At 46.8% G+C, this 19,191-nt stretch overlaps 1 protein-coding gene across 4 annotated transcripts in view; it reads left to right on the top strand.

Annotated features, from left to right (window-relative positions):
- Positions 1 to 19,191, top strand: part of LOC147089885 (NACHT, LRR and PYD domains-containing protein 3-like) — a 59,787-nt gene that overhangs the window by 20,536 nt on the left and 20,060 nt on the right. For 2 of the 4 annotated variants that reach the window (XM_085977188.1, XM_085977189.1), the window contains exons 5-7: positions 6,848 to 7,019; positions 7,125 to 7,190; positions 16,724 to 18,461. In XM_085977188.1, the coding sequence (XP_085833314.1) occupies positions 6,848 to 7,019; positions 7,125 to 7,190; positions 16,724 to 18,461 (1,976 nt within the window). Of the gene's footprint in view, positions 1 to 3,169; positions 4,809 to 6,847; positions 7,020 to 7,124; positions 7,191 to 16,723; positions 18,466 to 19,191 lie in introns of those variants that run through there. The other 2 variants (XM_085977190.1, XM_085977191.1) reach the window with 2 other exon arrangements.

The raw sequence follows: 19,191 nt of genomic DNA, 5'->3' as shown, positions 1-19,191 counted from the left end.
ACAGTTGGAGGAGGCCCAGGATCGGAATCCCACACGGGCCCACAGCTCAACGGTCGGCGCGCTAGGTAAGTGCAGGTCGGGGGCTTGCACCCGCGGGAAGCCCCCGACCCGAATTTCTGGGCCATCGTGAATCTGAAACGATACGAAGAGGTGAAAATACCCAGCGGATCCATCCCTATCTGTACAAGGGACAGGGGAACGGTTTGGGTATAACTCTTTGTGGACTGAAAACAAAGGGAAACAGTTTTAGTGGGACTGGGAAAAGGAGAGACCAGAGGCAACAGACAGCAGTATTTTGCTATCGTGTTAGAGGGAAGGTCATGAGTTTACTGACTTGCAAACGACTTAACGTAAATTAAGGAACTGGGAGATGACAAAAATCACCTGTAGAGTAAATGAGAGGTATTTCAAGAACAAAAACAAAATGGTAAAATGGTTAAAATGTAGAGACCCGAACAAGAAATCTTAACGCCCAAAAAATGGGAATTGAAAACCCAAGGCAGTGCAGGTTTTTCCTCCCCCTGCATCACCAGGAGTCAATTCCAACTTCGGCAAGAGACTCAATACGAGCGCTAGAACCTGTTGTGGAGCGTCACTCCCCGGGACAGCACTTCAGGAAATTACAGCAAGCAGCCTGTAATGTTCTATCAATTACCTGTAATGAAACAGAACTAAATGGAAATTATAATCGGGCAGGGTGTATAATGGACGGTTGATCTGCGACCACATTTCCAAGTTAATAATCTGGGAAACTTACTCTCATCCCAACCTCCTGCTCACTACGCATTACTGTTAATATCCCACCTAGTCTAATCCCAACCTCCTGCTCACTACCCATTACCGTTAATATCCCACCTAGTCTAATCCCAACCTCCTGCTCACTACCCATTACCGTTAATATCCCACCTAGTCTAATCCCAACCTCCTGCTCACTACCCATTACTGTTAATATCCCACCTAGTCTAATCCCAACCTCCTGCTCACTACCCATTACTGTTAATATCCCACCTAGTCTAATCCGAACCTCCTGCTCACTACCCATTACCGTTAATATCCCACCGAGTCTAATCCCAACCTCCTGCTCACTACCCATTACTGTTAATATCCCACCTAGTCTAATCCCAACCTCCTGCTCACTACCCATTACCGTTAATATCCCACCTAGTCTAATTCCAACCTCCTGCTCACTACCCATTACCGTTAATATCCACCTAGTCTAATCCCAACCGCCTGCTCACTATCCATTACCGTTAATATCCCACCTAGTCTAATCCCAACCTCCTGCTCACTACCCATTACTGTTAATATCCCACCGAGTCTAATCCCAACCTCCTGCTCACTACCCATTACCGTTAATATCCCACCTAGTCTAATCCCAACCTCCTGCTGACCGCATAATGTTTAGAATTCCAATTAGTCCAGGTGTATTCTTCTGTTCAGCCCCCATACTCCAGCATTACCTTCTATCCACGCAGCAATAGAAATAGATTTTATCAAAAAAATGTTGACTTGCTTCCACAATAGTCTGTGGTTGAATTATGCTTTCTTTCTTACCACCTCATGTGTAAATACATTTATCAACCTTCACCTCAATTCTTCAAATTAGCCTAAATATGTACCTGCTGGGCAATCAGTGGAAACTATCAGTAACTTTTTTGATCTTAGCTATTCCAAATCTGAAGACTTGCAGCAACTCCTCACTTAATCTGCTCACCTCTAGTGGAATGAGCCCAATGTTCTCAAATCGCACTCTCTGACAGTAACTCCACATCCCTGGGAACATCCTAGTGCAATTACACGCCAGTTTTTCCATTGCTTTTACATCCTAAACATGGAGTGTCCAAACCTGGACATAACTGGTTAAATTACCTGCCCCTGTGCTCTTGGTGTGGAACGTCACTCCCCAGGGGGGAACATGAGGAAATTGAGATTTCTCAGTCTGTAATTACCTGCCCCTGTGCTCTTGGTGTGGAACGTCACTCCCCAGGGGGGAACATGAGGAAATTGAGATTTCTCAGTCTGTAATTACCTGCCCCTGTGCTCTTGGTGTGGAACGTCACTCCCCAGGGGGGAACATGAGGAAATTGAGATTTCTCAGTCTGTAATTACCTGCCCCTGTGCTCTTGGTGTGGGACGTCACTCCCCAGGGGGGAACATGAGGAAATTGAGATTTCTCAGTCTGTAACATTCCGTCCACTCACTTTAATGGTTTGGTTTCTGCACCATTTTTTTCACTGGGTGAGTGACTGGTAGTTTCATATTTTCGCAATAGGACAGATTTTGCGGTAGAAATAACGATGGGGCTAACAGCGCTCACTTATTAAAGTGTAAATTGGACAGTAACTTCCAACGACTGCACATGCGGAGTTAAACACGAAAATGGTGAAGGTCCTGTCCGAGTTGCCCTGCTGCTCCCAAAGCTGCACGAGGATGGTATCTCGCCGAGAGACTCGCCATTGAAATGCATGGAACGGCGTAAAATGACTGTACTTACCTGATAGATACACAGGAAACTCACCAGGAAAAGTCGGGGCTTGCCTATTCCAGTGTAATTATTTGTTTAACAGCGTGATCAGTCTTAACTAATGCCAAGCAACCTCTCTGGTGCAGAAAATTAACTTTTACAAGTGTGGAGTCTCATTCCTTTGGATTTTAATTATTGTTGAGCTGTATAAACAAAAATTCAATAATGTTTGTATCTTTTCTATCTGACTCTTTTTTCGCTCCCTCTGAACATAAGAGGATAAGAAATATTAGCACAAGTAGGCCATTTATCCCTTTGAGCCTGCTCTGCCATTCAGTAAGATCATTGCTGATCTATCTCATCTCCCCTTTCCTGCAATATCCCCATGTCCCTTGATTCCCTTAATATTCAAAAATCTATCGATCTCTGTCTTGAATATACTCAACGACTGAGCCTCCACAGCCCTCTGGGGTAGAGAATTCCAAAGATTCACCACCCTCTGAGTGAAGAAATTTCTCCTTACCACAGTCCTAAATGGCCGACCCTTTTTTCTAAGACTGTGACCCCTGGTTGCAGACTCCCCAGCCAGGGGGAAACATCCTCCCTGCATCTACACTGTCAAGCCCTGTAAGAATGTTGTATGTTTCAGTGAGATGCATTCTGAATCCAATCTTTCTTTCCCTCTCTTTATTTCACTTTCTGCAGGTGATTTGACATTGCATTCTATATTCTAACTAAGACTTCCTGGTTCAGACTTTGCGTAAAGATTCTTCAAACTGATTGGTTAAGGAAGCATACAGTCGCTTCTCCTGTTCCCTCTGTAGAGGGTGCTGGGCGTTTTGGCTTTAATTTACACTGACGATGAAGGAACGGCGATACATGTTCAAGTCAGGATTGTATGTTACTTGAAGTGGAACTTGGAGGTGGCGGTGTTTCCATGCGGATGCTGCTCTTGTCCTTCTAGGTGGCAGAGGGCGCGGGTTTGAGAGGTGCTATCAAAGAACCTTGGCGAACTGCTGCAGTTCTCTCTGTAAATAGCACACACTGCATTGATGGTGCACCGTTGGTGGAGGGATTGGATGTTTAAGGTGGTGGGTGGGCTGCTGATGAAGCGTATTTCTCTGTCCTGGATTGCGTGGAGCTTCTTGAGTGTTGTTGCAGCTGCACCTATCCAGGCAAGTGGAGAGTTTTCCATCACACGCCGCAGTTGTACCTTATAGGTGCAGGAGAGGCTCCTGGGTGGCCAGGAGTTGAGCCACTCGCCACAGAATCCCCAGCCTCTTACCTGCTCTAGCAGCCACGAGTTTTTTTGTGGCTAGTCAATGGTAGGGATTTGACGATGGCAATGCCAGTTAATAACAAAGGGACATGGTTGGACTCTCTTGTTGGAGATGGGCATTGCCTGACACTTGTGGGACGCGAATGTTGCTTGCCACTTGTCTGCCCAAGCCTAGATTTTTGTCCAGGACTTGCTGCATGCGAGCATGAACCGCTTCATTATCTGACAAATTGAAAATGGAGCTGAACACTGCAATCATCAGAGAACATCCCCACTCCAGGCTTTATGATGGAGGGAAGGTAATTGGCGAAGCAGCTGAAGTGGTTAGTCTGAAGACTCTGCCCCGAGGAACTCCTGCAGTGATGTCCTGGTGCTGAGACGATTCTCCTCCAATAACCACACTCCATGGTGCCACACACGTCGAATACTGCCCCGAGGAACTCCTGCAGTGATGTCCTGGTGCTGAGACGATTCTCCTCCAATAACCACACTCCATGGTGCCACACACGTCAAACACTGCCCCGAGGAACTCCTGCAGTGATGTCCTGGTGCTAAGACGATTCTCCTCCAATAACCACACTCCATGGTGCCACACACGACGAATACTGCCCCGAGGAACTCCTGCAGTGATGTCCTGGTGCTAAGACGATTCCCCTCCAATAACCACACACCATGGTGCCACACACGATGAAAACTGTCCCGATGAACTCCTGCAGTGATGTCCTGGTGCTGAGACGATTCGCCTCCAATAACTACACTCCATGGTGCCACACACGTCGAACACTGCCCGAGGATCTCCTGCAGTGATGTCCTGATGCTGAGATGATTCGCCTCCAACAACCACACTCCATGGTGCCACACACGACGAACACTATCCCGATGAACTCCTGCAGTGATGTCCTGGTGCTGAGACGATTCGCCTCCAACAACCACACTCCATGGTGCCACACACGTCGAATACTGCCTTGATGTGAAGCACAGTCACTGTCACCTCACAGCTGGAATTCAGTTCTTTGGTCCTTGCTTGGAGTCGATTGGTCCTGGTGGAACTTAAATTGAGCCTCGGTAAGCAGCTTTTTTGTGATTAAGTGCTGCTTGTTAGCAGTGTTGATAACTCCTTCCAACACTTTGATGATGATTGCGAGCGGGCTGATAGGGCGGTAATTGACCGGGATGGATTTGTCCTGCTCTTTGTGGAATGGACATATTTGGACAATTCTCCATCTGTGTTCACTATGGAGAAGGACGATGTAGGCATAGAAATCAGGCGGGGGGTTGTGATATACTTGAACACATTAGTATTGAGAGGGAGGAGGTACTAGCAGTTTTAGCGGGCTTAAAAGTGGATAAATCCCCAGGCCCTGACAAGATGTATCCCAGGCTGCTGTGTGAGGCAAGGGAGGAGATTGCAGGGGCTCTGACACATTTTTAGAACCTCTCTGGCCAAAGGGGAGGTGTCAGAGGACTGGAGAACAGCTAACGTAGTACCATTATTCATGAAGGGTAGTAGGGATAAACCAGGGAATTACAGGCCAGTGAGCCTAACATCAGTGGTAGGGAAATTATTGGAAAAATTCTGAGGGACAGAATCAGTCTCCACTTGGAGAGGCAAGGATTAATCAAGGATAGTCAGCATGGCTTTATCAGGGGGAGATCATGTCTGACCAATTTGAATGCATTTTTCGAGGGGGTGACTAGGTGTGTGGATGAGGGTAGTGCAGGTGATGTGGCCTACATGGACTTCAGTAAGGCTTTTGACAAAGTCGGGCATGGGAGACTGGTCAAGAAGGTAAGAGCCCATGGGATCCAGGGCAACTTGGCACATTGGATCCAAAATTGGCTTAGTGGCAGGAGGCAGAGGGTGATGGTCGAAGGTTGTTTTTGTGACTGGAAGCCTGTGTCCAGTGTTGTACCGCAGGGATAGGTGTTGGGTCCTTTGCTGTTTGTAGTGTACATTAATGATTTAGATATGAATGTAGGAGGTATGATCAGTAAGTTCGCAGATGACACGAAAATTGGTGGGGTGGTAAATAGCGAGGAGGGAAGCCTCAGGCTACAGGACGATATAGATGGGTTGGTCAGATGGGCGGAACAGTGGCAAATGGAATTTAACCCTGAAAAGTGTGAGGTGATGTATTTTGGATGGACTAACAAGGCAAGGGAATACACAATGAATGGTAGGACCCTAGGAAGGACAGAAGATCAGAGGGACCTTGGTGTGCATGTACATAGATCCCTGAAGGCAGCAGGACAGGTAGATAAGGTGGTTTTAAAGGCATATGGGATACTTGCCTTCATTAGCCGAGGCATAGAATATAAGAGCAGGGAGGTTATAATGGAGCTGTACAAAACGGTAGTTAGGCCACAGCTGGAATACTGTGTGCAGTTCTGGTCGCCACACTATAGGAAGGATGTGACTGCATTGAAGAGGGTGCAGAGGAGATTTACCAGGATGTTACCTGGGCTGGAGTGCTTCAGCTATGATGAGAGACTGGACAGGCTGGGGTTGTTTTCCTTAGAGCAGAGAAGGCTGAGGGGGGACCTGATTGAAGTGTACAAAATTATGAGGGGCATAGATAGAAAGGAACTTTTCCCCTTAGTAGAGGGGTCAATAACAAGGGGGCATAGATTCAAGGTAAGGGGCAGGAGGTTTAGAGGGGATTTTAGGAAAAGCTTTTTCATCCAGAGGGTGGTGGAATCTGGAACTCACTGCCTGAAAGGGTGGTAGAGGCAGGAACCCTCAACATTCAAGAAGCATTTAGATGAGTACTTGAAACGCCATAGCATACTAGGCTACGGACCAAGTGCTGGGAATTGGGATTAGAATAGACAGGGCTTGATGGCTGGTGCGGATGCGATGGGCCGAAGAGCCTCTTTCTGTGCTGTATGACTCTATGACTCTAAATTTCTTGGCCATTAATGAGTGAAACAAGATACTTACAGAATATTCAGCCCATGTTCAGAATGGATCGGAACCCGGCCCAGTGATTACTTTTTGTGCTCAAGAAATAGGAGATCCCATCACTGAGCAGATTCTTTCCTTCTCATTCTCCGTGTTTATCTTTCACTTCGCTCCTCAATATATTCATTATTATTCTTTACAGAAAGTCACTGATCTCGCGGAGAAGGGAAACCGGGCGGACAGTTCCAAACTTCTCCTAAATCTGGTGATGGAGAAAGGAAACCGGGCCCGAAGGGTGATGTGGGAATCCTTTGTGAAAATGCGCCATGGGGTGCCAAAGCTGGAAAAAATACTGAAAGAAATACAGGAACGTGGTACGGTAAACTCCGACACTGCATTCAATTTCAGATTCAAACACTGCAGATTTTACTGTAATATTACACAGATCTGAGTTCATGAACTCTCATTGATTTAAACAGGTTTTGACCAATATGATTACATGAACATCGCACACGGTTTATCCGAAGTACCCAGTCAACTGAAAGGTAAGTGATGAAGTGGAGATTTCAATACATTTATCTCACTTCTGAAAATCCGAATATTTGACTGGATCCGATTGTTTAAAGATTGTCAGAAGCTGGGAATGAGAAGTTCAAAGGCTAAGGAAATAGGATTGACCATTGTTTGGATTCTTGATTAATCCACAAAAGTTCAGCATAGATTCAATTTACAATTAACGCCGATTTTTGATTTATTAAATTTAAGGGTCTTGTATGCTCCAGTTATTGCAACACACAACACATAGACGTGGCAGGATCCTGATACACTGTGAAACCCCATACACACCAGGCAGGATCCTGATACACTGTGAAACCCCATACACACCTGGCAGGATCCTGATACACTGTGAAACCCCATACACACCTGGCAGGATCCTGATACACTGTGAAACCCCATACACACCTGGCAGGATCCTGATACACTGTGAAACCCCATACACACCTGGCAGGATCCTGATACACTGTTATACCCCATACACACCTGGCAGGATCCTGATACACTGTGAAACCCCATACACACCTGGCAGGATCCTGATACACTGCGAAACCCCATACACACCTGGCAGGATCCCGATACACTGTTATACCCCATACACACCAGGCAGGATCCTGATACACTGTGAAACCCCATACACACCTGGCAGGATCCTGATACACTGTGAAACCCCATACACACCTGGCAGGATCCTGATACACTGTGAAACCCCATACACACCTGGCAGGATCCTGATACACTGTGAAACCCCATACACACCTGGCAGGATCCTGATACACTGTGAAACCCCATACACACCTGGCAGGATCCTGATACACTGTTATACCCCATACACACCTGGCAGGATCCTGATACACTGTGAAACCCCATACACACGTGGCAGGATCCTGATACACTGTTATACCCCATACACACCAGGCAGGATCCTGATACACTGTGAAACCCCATACACACCTGGCAGGATCCTGATACACTGTTATACCCCATACACACCTGGCAGGATCCTGATACACTGTGAAACCCCATACACACCTGGCAGGATCCTGATACACTGTTATACCCCATACACACCTGGCAGGATCCTGATACACTGTGAAACCCCATACACACCTGGCAGGATCCTGATACACTGCGAAACCCCATACACACCTGGCAGGATCCCGATACACTGTTATACCCCATACACACCAGGCAGGATCCTGATACACTGTGAAACCCCATACACACCTGGCAGGATCCTGATACACTGTGAAACCCCATACACACCTGGCAGGATCCTGATACACTGTTATACCCCATACACACCTGGCAGGATCCTGATACACTGTGAAACCCCATACACACCTGGCAGGATCCTGATACACTCTGAAACCCCATACACACCTGGCAGGATCCTGATACACTGAAACCCCATACACACCTGGCAGGATCCTGATGCACTGTGAAACCCCGGCTACCGACCATAGAGCACATATACCAGAAACGCTGTTTACGGAGGTCACGGACCATCATCAAAGACCCTACCCACCCCAGCCACAGTCTGTTCACCCTCCTGCCATCTGGGAGACGCTACAGATGCATTCGCACCCGAACGACCAGATTTAGGAACAGCTTCTTTCCCAGGGCTGTCATCCTACTGAACTCGACAAACAAACTCTAAAGCCTGCACATCTGCCAATGCACTTTATAATGTTTATGTTAATGTATTACAAGCCAAATGAATGTTGTATGTTTAAATGTCTCCAAATGTACACACTCGGGAGCCGCAAGCCTACGTTTCGTTGTACTGCACTTGTGCACTAACAATGACAATAAAGTTTATTATTATTATACCCCATACACACCAGGCAGGATCCTGATACACTGTGAAACCCCATACACACCTGGCAGGATCCTGATACACTGTGAAACGCCATACACACCTGGCAGGATCCTGATACACTGTGAAACCCCATACATACCTGGCAGGATCCTGATACACTGTGAAACCCCATACACACCTGGCAGGATCCTGATACACTGTTATACCCCATACACACTTGTGTATTGTGGGGTGGATGAGGGAAATGCTGTGGATGTGGTTTACATGGACTTCAGTAAAGCTTTTGACAAAGTCCCGCATAGGAGACTGGTCAAGAAGGTAAGAGCCCATGGGATCCAGGGTGCCTTGGCGCGTTGGATCCTAAACTGGCTGAGTGGCAGGAGGCAGAGGGTGATGGTCGAAGGTTGCTTTTGTGACTGGAAGCCTGTGTCCAGTGGGGTACCTCAGGGATCGGTGCTGGGTCCCTTATTGTTTGTGATCTACATAAATGATTTGGATGAGAATGTAAAAAGTATGATCAGTAAGTTCGCAGATGACACGAAAATTGGTGGGGTGGTAAATTGCGAGGAGAAAAGCCTCCGGCTACAGGACGATATAAACGGGTTGGTCAGATGGGCGGAAAAGTGGCAAATGGAATTTAACCCTGAAAAGTGCGAGGTGATGCATTTTGGACGGACAAATAAGGCAAGGGAATACACAATGAGTGGTAGGACCCTAGGAAGTACAGAGGGTCAGAGGGACCTTGGTGTACATGTACATAGATCCCTGAAGGCAGCGGAGCAGGTAGATAAGGTGGTTAAAAAGGCATATGGGATACTTGACTTCATTAGCCGAGGCATAGAATATAAGAGCAGGGAGGTTATGATGGAGCTGTACAAAACGCTGGTGAGGCCACAGCTGGAGTACTGTGTGCAGTTCTGGTCGCCTCACTATAGGAAGGATGTGATTGCTTTGGAGAGGGTGCAGAGAAGATTCACCAGGATGTTACCTGGGATGGAGCGCCTCAGCTATGAACAGAGGCTGGACAGGCTGGAGTTGTTTTCCTTGGAGCAGAGAAGGCTGAGGGGGGACCTGATTGAGGTGTACAAAATAATGAGGGGCATAGATAGGGTAGATAAAGAGGAACTTTTCCCCTTAGTGGGGGGGTCAATAACAAGGGGGCATAGATTCAGGGTAAGGGGCAGGAGATTTAGAGGGGATTTGAGGAGGAACTTTTTCACCCATAGGGTGGTTGGAATGTGGAACTCAATGCCTGAAAGGGTGGTGGAGGCAGGAACCCTCACAACATTCAAGAAGCATTTGGATGAGCACTTGAAATGCCATTGCATACAAGGCTATGGACCAAATGCTGGAAAATGGGATTAGACTGGACAGGGATGGATGGGCGGCGCAGACACGATGGGCCGAAGGGCCTCTTTCTGTGCTGTAAAACTCTATGACTCTATGACACCTGGCAGGATCCTGATACACTGTTATACCCCACACACACCTGGCAGGATCCTGATACACTGTGAAACCCCATACACACCTGGCAGGATCCTGATACACTGTGAAACCCCATACACACCTGGCAGGATCCTGATACACTGTGAAAACCCATACACACGTGACAAGATCCTGATACACTGTGAAACCCCATACACACCTGGCAGGATCCTGATACACTCTGAAACCCCACACACACCTGGCAGGATCCTGATACACTGTGAAACCCCATATACATCTGGCAGGATCCTGATAAGCTGTGAAACCCCATACACATCTGGCAGGATCCTGATAAGCTGTGAAATCCCATACACACCTGGCAGGATCATGATACACTGTGAAACCCCATACACACCTGGCAGGATCCTGATACACTGTGAAACCCCATACACACCTGGCAGGATCCCGATATACTGTGAAACCCCATACACACCTGGCAGGATCCCGATACACTGTGAAACCCCATACACACCTGGCAGTTTCCTGATACACTGTGAAACCCTATACACACCTGGCAGGATCCTGATACACTGAAACCCCATACACAGCTGGCAGGGTCCTGATACATTCTGAAACCCCATACACACCTGGCAGGATCCCGATACACTGAAACCTCATACACACCTGGCAGGACCCTGATACACACGGAAACCCCATACACACCTGGCAGGATCCTGATACACTGAAACCCCATACACACCTGGCAGGATCATGATACACTGTTATACCCCACACACACCTGGCAGGATCCTGATACACTGTGAAACTCCATACACACCTGGCAGGATCCTGATACACTGTGAAAACCCATACACATGTGACAAGATCCTGATACACTGTGAAACCCCATACACACCAGGCAGGATCCCGATATATTGTGAAACCCCATACACACCTGGCAGGATCCCGATACACTTTGAAACCCCATACACACCTGGCAGGATCCTGATACACTGTGAAACCCCATACACACCTGGCAGGATCCTGATACACTGTGAAACCCCATACACACCTGGCAGGACCCTGATACACTGTGAAACCCCATACACACCTGGCAGGATCCTGATACACTGTGAAACCCCATACACACCTGGCAGGATCCCGATATATTGTGAAATCCCATACACACCTGGCAGGATCCCGATACACTTTGAAACCCCATACGCACCTGGCAGGATCCTGATACACTGTGAAACCCCATACACACCTGGCAGGATCCTGATACACTGTGAAACCCCATACACACCTGGCACTTTCCTGATACACTGAAACCCCATACACACCTGGCAGGGTCCTGATACATTCTGAAACCCCATACACACCTGGCAGGACCCTGATACACACGGAAACCCCATACACACCTGGCAGGATCCTGATACACTGAAACCCCATACACACCTGGCAGGATCCTGATACACTGTGAAACCCCATACACACCTGGCAGGATCCTGATACACTGTGAAACCCCATACACACCTGGCAGGATCATGATACACTGTGAAACCCCATATGCACCTGGCAGCATCCTGATACACTGTGAAACCCCATACACACCTGGCAGGATCCCGATATACTGTGAAACCCCATACACACCTGGCAGGATCCCGATATACTGTGAAACCCCATACACACCTGGCAGGATCCCAATACAGTGTGAAACCCCATACACAACTGGCAAGATCCTGATACACTGTGAAACCCCATACACACCTGGCAGGATACTGATACACTGTGAAACCCCATACACACCTGGCAGGATCATGATACACTGTGAAACCCCATATACACCTGGCAGGATCCTGATACACTGTGAAACCCCATACACACCTGGCAGGATCCCGATATACTGTGAAACCCCATACACACCTGGCAGAATCCCGATATACTGTGAAACCCCATACACACCTGGCAGGATCCCGATACACTGAAACCCCATACACACCTGGCAGGATCCTGATACACTGTGAAACCCCATACTCACCAGGCAGGATCCTGATACACTGTGAAACGCCATACACACCTGGCAGGATCCTGATACACTGTTATACCCCACACACACACCTGGCAGGATCCTGATACACTGTGAAACCCCATACACACCTGGCAGGATCCTGATACACTGTGAAACCCCATACACACCTGGCAGGATCCTGATACACTGTGAAACCCCATACACATCTGGCAGGATCCTGATACACTGTGAAACCCCATACACACCTGGCAGGATCCTGATACACTGTGAAACCCCATACACACCTGGCAGGATCCCGATATACTGTGAAACCCCATACACACCTGGCAGGATTCCGATACACTGTGAAACTCCATACACACCTGGCAGGATCCCGATACACTTTGAAACCCCATACACACCTGGCAGGATCCTGATACACTGTGAAACCCCATACACACCTGGCAGGATCCTGATACACTGTGAAACCCCATACACACCTGGCAGGATCATGATACACTGTGAAACCCCATATACACCTGGCAGGATCCTGATACACTGTGAAACCCCATACACACCTGGCAGGATCCCGATATACTGTGAAACCCCATACACACCTGGCAGGATCCCGATATACTGTGAAACCCCATACACAACTGGCAAGATCCTGATACACTGAAACCCCATACACACCTGGCAGGATCCTGATACACTGTGAAACACCGTACACACCTGGCAGGATCCTGATACACTGTGAAACACCACACACACCTGGCAGGATCCTGATACACTGTGAAACCCCATACACACCTGACAGGATCCTGATACACTGTGAAATCCCATACATACCTGGCAGGATCCTGATACACTGAAACCCTACACACACCTGGCAGGATCCTGATACACTGTGAAACCCCATGCACACCTGGCAGGATCCTGATACACTGTGAAACCCCATACACACCTGGCAGGATCCTGATACACTGAAACCCCACACACACCTGGCAGGATCCTGATACACTGTGAAATCCCATACACACCTGGCAGGATCCTGATACACTGAAACCCCATACACACCTGGCAGGATCCTGATACACTGAAACCCCATACACACCTGGCAGGATCCTGATACACTGTGAAACCCCATACACACCTGGCAGGATCCTGATACACTGAAACCCCATACACACCTGGCAGGCTCCTGATACACTGTGAAACCCCATACACACCTGGCAGGATCCTGATACACTGTGAAACCCCATACACACCTGGCAGGATCCTGATACACTGTGAAACCCCATACACACCAGGCAGGATCCTGATACACTGAAACCCCATACACACCAGGCAGGATCCTGATACACTGAAACCCCATACACACCTGGCAGGATCCTGATACACTGTGAAACCCCATACACACCTGGCAGGATCCTGATACACTGAAACCCCATACACACCTGGCAGGATCCTGATACACTGTGAAACCCCATACACACCTGGCAGGATCCTGATAAACAGTGAATCTGAATACAAACCACCTCTGTGCCACGCAGACATTCTGGGATCACCAAGTGCCTTGGGCCAGTTATTCAGGTTTTCCTGCGACCCTAGAAATCTGTTCCACCATAGAGTGCAGGGAAAGATCGTGACATGCGTAATAGTAAAATGTTAGCACATCTCAGCACAAAATAAGGTTTTGGAAATTGCCATACCTGATCTGAGAAGATGTGCAGGTGTTCACACAATGGAACCTTATTCCGTGTCGAAATGTGAGAAGTGTACTATGTTCAGTTTGACTAGGAAGTTATTGGCTTTCTTCATTATGGTATTGAACGAGAGACCCTCATTCTACTCCAAGAATAGTCCTTTAAATCACGTGTATTTTAACCCAATGTAACGACTAACAGAAACACGTTTGTAATTACCCAAACCAACACTTTAGGAAACTTATAACAAATTGAAAAAACAACAGAACAGTTCAAATCGACGGTGAATGTTTTCTGCTCCAACATTAAACTGGGTGAAGTGGGCGGCAGTTCTATTTCTAATTCTAAAGCAAGATACTGCGGATGCTGGAAATCTATTTCTAATTCTAATCGGTGATATAACAGGCTTGTTATAAAAACATATTTAGTGATTTTATGTTTAAAACTGCTGAAACATTGTTTGTGATTTCAGAGATAAAATGTAAGCAGAGAATGATTAGGGACAGGAAAATACCGGTCGGGTCAATCCAGTCTGTCCCTGTTAGAGAGATGAAGCCACCGAAGATTCCTCTGAGTATCCACAGAAACACCTTCAATTGTCTCTAGACCCCACTTACACTGCCCTTTAGTGCCCTTCCCTGGTAACTGGTCTCCCTGCTGTATTACCCTGTGGGTGAAAAAGTGCCCTGATTTCCATTCTTACTTTTGATTTTCAATTTTCTCCATTATTAATTATTTTGCTACTTGTTTCCTGCACTAATGTTGTGAATTCCATTAAAACATTTCATAACTATATCTCTTGGCCAAAACACCCTCAAGCTAAACTCCTAAAATCTTAAATCATCTTCCTAATTCCCCCCTGTACCATCAGAATGCCAGTAACCTTTACCTGTGTTCAGGTAACTTTAGCAGTGCAGGTAATACCCCAGATAACTGCGGTCAATTCACAGTCTGCCTCTCTCTCTATGCACAACACACCAGATAACCTGCCCGAGTCCTGATTTAATACCAGTGGAACTTCTGTTAAGAGAAGGAGAGGATTCGGGAGGGATTTCCAGAGCTTCGGGCCCAGGAAGCTGATGGGGCGTCCGCCAATGGTGGAGCGATGACAATCGGAGATGCACAAGAAGCTAGAATTGGAGTAAGGCAGAGATCTCTGAGGATACTAGGGCTGGAGATTACAGAGATAGGGAGGGACAAGACCATGAAACAATTTAAAAATAAAAATGTGAAAATTAAAACCAAGGCGTTGTTGCGTCAGGAGCAAATGCAGCTCCGCGAGCGCATGAGGTGATGGATGAACGGGAGTTGGTGCAAGTTAGAATATGAACAGTAGAGTTCTGTATTAGCTCAAGTTTATGGCAGGTACATTGTGGGAGGCCGACCTGGACAGTATTGGAATAGTCGAGTCTGGATGTAACAAATGCATTGATGAGAGTTTCAGTAGCAGATGAGTTGAGGCGGACAGAGATGAGCAATGCTTTGGAGGTGGAAGTAGGCGGTGTTGGTGGTGAACAGATATACAGTCGGAAGCTCAGCTAAGGGTCAAATAAGCCCCCGATTAGAACTTCTGACCTCTTAGTCTGTTTCACACCCAATTCACACAATACCCCAGCTGCCATGCCTACGGTCCGATATAGGAAGAGTGGACCAGCTGAACATTTCGAGTTTATCCCACTCCCAGTACACACAATCCTCCAGATAACCATCCCACGGTCTGATACAATGAGAGTGGGACTCCTGGCCATTCACAGTCCATCCATCTCCCAATATGCGCAATCCTCCAGATACCCTTCCCACGGTCTGATACAATGACATTGGGACCCCTGGTCATTCACAGTCTGTCCCTCTCACAGTACACACAATCCTCCAGATAAAATTCCAACGGTCTGATACAATTACTGTGGGACTCCTGGCGATTCAATCTGTCCCTATCCTCCTCCTCATGTCTTCTAGCTGCTCCCTTTGAAGATTGATCAATGAGAACCACTACTGTTGTATAACCAGGATCATGTGTGGATTTATAATGAGATGTCTGTTATAAATCTCCTCATCATCAAGAAACTACTCATGAAATAACACAGGACGGCCAGCTGGTGGTGCCGTCCAAGGAGTAAAAATACTCGGGCATGGGCCCAGCTTATCCAGGGACATTTTGTAAGACAAGGAGCTAGTGAAATACAACTAGACTTCCATGTTCTGAAACAAGTTGATTCAGGCCTTGCTTTATGCTCAAACCAAGTGTGTAGTGAGTTTTATTACATCAATGTTTCCAGTACAAAGCAGGGCTGATGGCATTAACCGTCCGAGGGAAAATATCACTCGTAGAAATCTCCATATTCAGTGAATATTAGAATCAAGAGGATTTGAAACTTTTCTCGGCCATTGTTAACTTTCCAACAACGTTTCCATTAACTGAGTTTTAATTTCTACACGCAACTCTATTGAAGTTGTGAATTAAATTTTGCAATATTTTACTGAATAGTGAAATGGTATTGAGAAGTTGCTTTATGTCAATGCAACTAACATTGAGACCACTTTCTATCTGTTTTATTGAAGATGTTCAACAGAAACACAAGGAAACACTCCGGGTACAAACTGAAACACTGAGCGTGAACACGATCCTAATAAAGGAGAAGGTTCAGATTTTCCAGCTGGTTGATCGATACGCTGAGCTAACGATCATTTCTAATGTTCGAGATCGGACACTTGTAGAACATGAACTGCTGGCAAGAGGCCGAGACCATGAAGAGTTGAGAGAGAAACATCTCCGGAAAGAACTGGAAAAAATCCGAACTGATCAATTGTTCCAGAGCAGTTTTTCCCGGAGAAAATCCAAATCTGGGAGTTCAGCAGCAGTGAGCGGAGTCCCTGGGATTGGAAAAACAACAATGGTACAAAAGATTGTTCATGACTGGGCCACTGGGAAAATATACCCACACTTTCAATTTGTTTTCTGTTTTAAATTCCGGAATTTGAACGCTATTAACTGTAAAATAAACCTGTGGAACCTGATAATCATTTTCTATCCTTACATCGGGAATATTCTGGGAGAGCTCTGGAAGAACCCGGAGGGATTGCTGTTTATATTCGATGGTCTGGATGAATTCAAGGACGGGATCGATTTTGCTGACAATCGGAGAAAGACAGAACCTCAGCACATGTGCACAGATCCCGAATTCCGGTGTGAAGTGTCTGACATTGTGTACAGTTTAATACAGCACAAGCTGCTCCCAGGATGTTCAGTGCTAGTGACCAGCCGCCCCACTGCATTACATTTATTGGAAAAGGCTGAGATCAGTGTCTGGGCTGAAATCCTGGGATTTGTTGGTAAAGAACGGAAGGAATATTTCAACAAGTTTTTTGAAGATCAGACGGTGGCAGCAGCTGTTTTCAAACACGTGGAAGAGAACGAGATTCTGTACACCATGTGCTACAACCCTTCCTACTGCTGGATCCTCGGTCTGTCACTGGGCCCCTTCTTTACACTTAGAGACAGGAATCAGCAACAAGTTCCCAAGACCATCACCCAACTATATTCCTACTATATTTACAACATTCTGAAAAACCATGGCCGAGAGATTGAAAGCCCCCGTGATGTGTTACTGAAGCTTGGTGAGATGGCCTTCACAGGAGTCTCCGAGAAGAAGATTGTGTTTAGAAATGGAGATTTGATCAAGTACAATCTGCAACCTTCCCAGTTCCTGTCCGGGTTCATGATGGAACTTCTGGAGAGAGATGATTCTGTCCAGAGCGTGGTGTACACATTCCCGCACCTCACCATCCAAGAGTTTGTAGCCGCACTCGCACAATTCCTGACTCCAGATCCCGGGGACATCCTGAAACTCCTCAATGAAGCCCACAGCGAGGAAGATGGGCGATTTGAGATATTTCTCCGTTTTGTTGCTGGTCTCTCCTCCCCACAGGCAGCTCGGCCCCTGGAGGAGTTTCTGGGCCGATTTCTTCATCAAACCACCTGCCGAGTGATTGACTGGGTGAAGGAGAAGGTGGAAGGACAGATTGGGAACACAGAGAGTGAAATTGGTAAAAGGAACCTCCTGAACACATTCCACTACCTGTTTGAGTCCCAGAATAAAGCACTGGCTCGGATAACAGTGGGGTCTGTGGAAACACTGACATTTAGCGGATTGACATTGACCCCGATTGACTGTGCAGTCCTGTCTCACATCATTGGTCTGTGTGATACAATAAAAGAACTCGATCTACAATACTGCCACATTCAGTGTGAAAGACTGCAGCGGCTGGGACCCGTACTGCACAAATGCCAGGTGTTGAGGTAACTGTTTATTTTTCTCTAACTGTTGGGCGAGTTGTAGACCAGTCACGGAACATAAAAACTGACTGTAAAAGCTTCTACAGATATGTGAAGAGAAAAAGATTGGTGAAGTCAAGCATAAGTCCCTTGCAGTCAGTATCGGGGGAATTTATAATGGGGAACAAAGAAATGGCAGACCAATTAAATACATACGTTGGTTCTGTCTTCACAAAGGAGGACACAAAAAACCTCCCACAGATGTCGGGGAGCATAGGGTCCAATGAGAGGGAGGAACTGAATGAAATCAGTATTTGTAGGGAAATGGTGTTAGGGAAATTGATGGGATTGAAGGCCGATAGATTCCCAGTGCCTGATAATCTACATCCTAGGGTACTTAAGGAAGTAGCCCTAGAAATAGTAGATGCATTGCTAGTCATTTCCAAAATTCTATAGACTCTGGTACAGTTCCCATGGATTGGAGGGTAGCTAATGTTACCCCACTATTCAAAAAAGGCAGTGGAGAGAAAACGGGGAATTATAGACCGGTAAGCCTGACATCGGTAGTGGGGAAAATGCTAGAGTCCATTATAAATGATGTAATAGCAGAGCACTTGGAAAACAGTGACAGTATCAGACAAAGTCAACATGGATTTACAAAAGGTAAATCGTACTTGACTAATCTACTGGAATTTTTTGAGGATGTAACTGGTAGAATAGATAAGGGAAAACGAGTGGCTGTGGTGTATTTGGA

This window comes from Somniosus microcephalus, unplaced genomic scaffold, assembly GCF_052327205.1.
Source record: "Somniosus microcephalus isolate GS21.2 unplaced genomic scaffold, FLI_Smic_1.0 unresolved_chr4, whole genome shotgun sequence".
NCBI classification, from domain to species: Eukaryota; Metazoa; Chordata; class Chondrichthyes; order Squaliformes; family Somniosidae; genus Somniosus; species Somniosus microcephalus.
The sequence above is the reverse complement of the archived record's forward strand: the minus strand, read 5'-3'. Positions and strand labels throughout refer to the sequence as shown.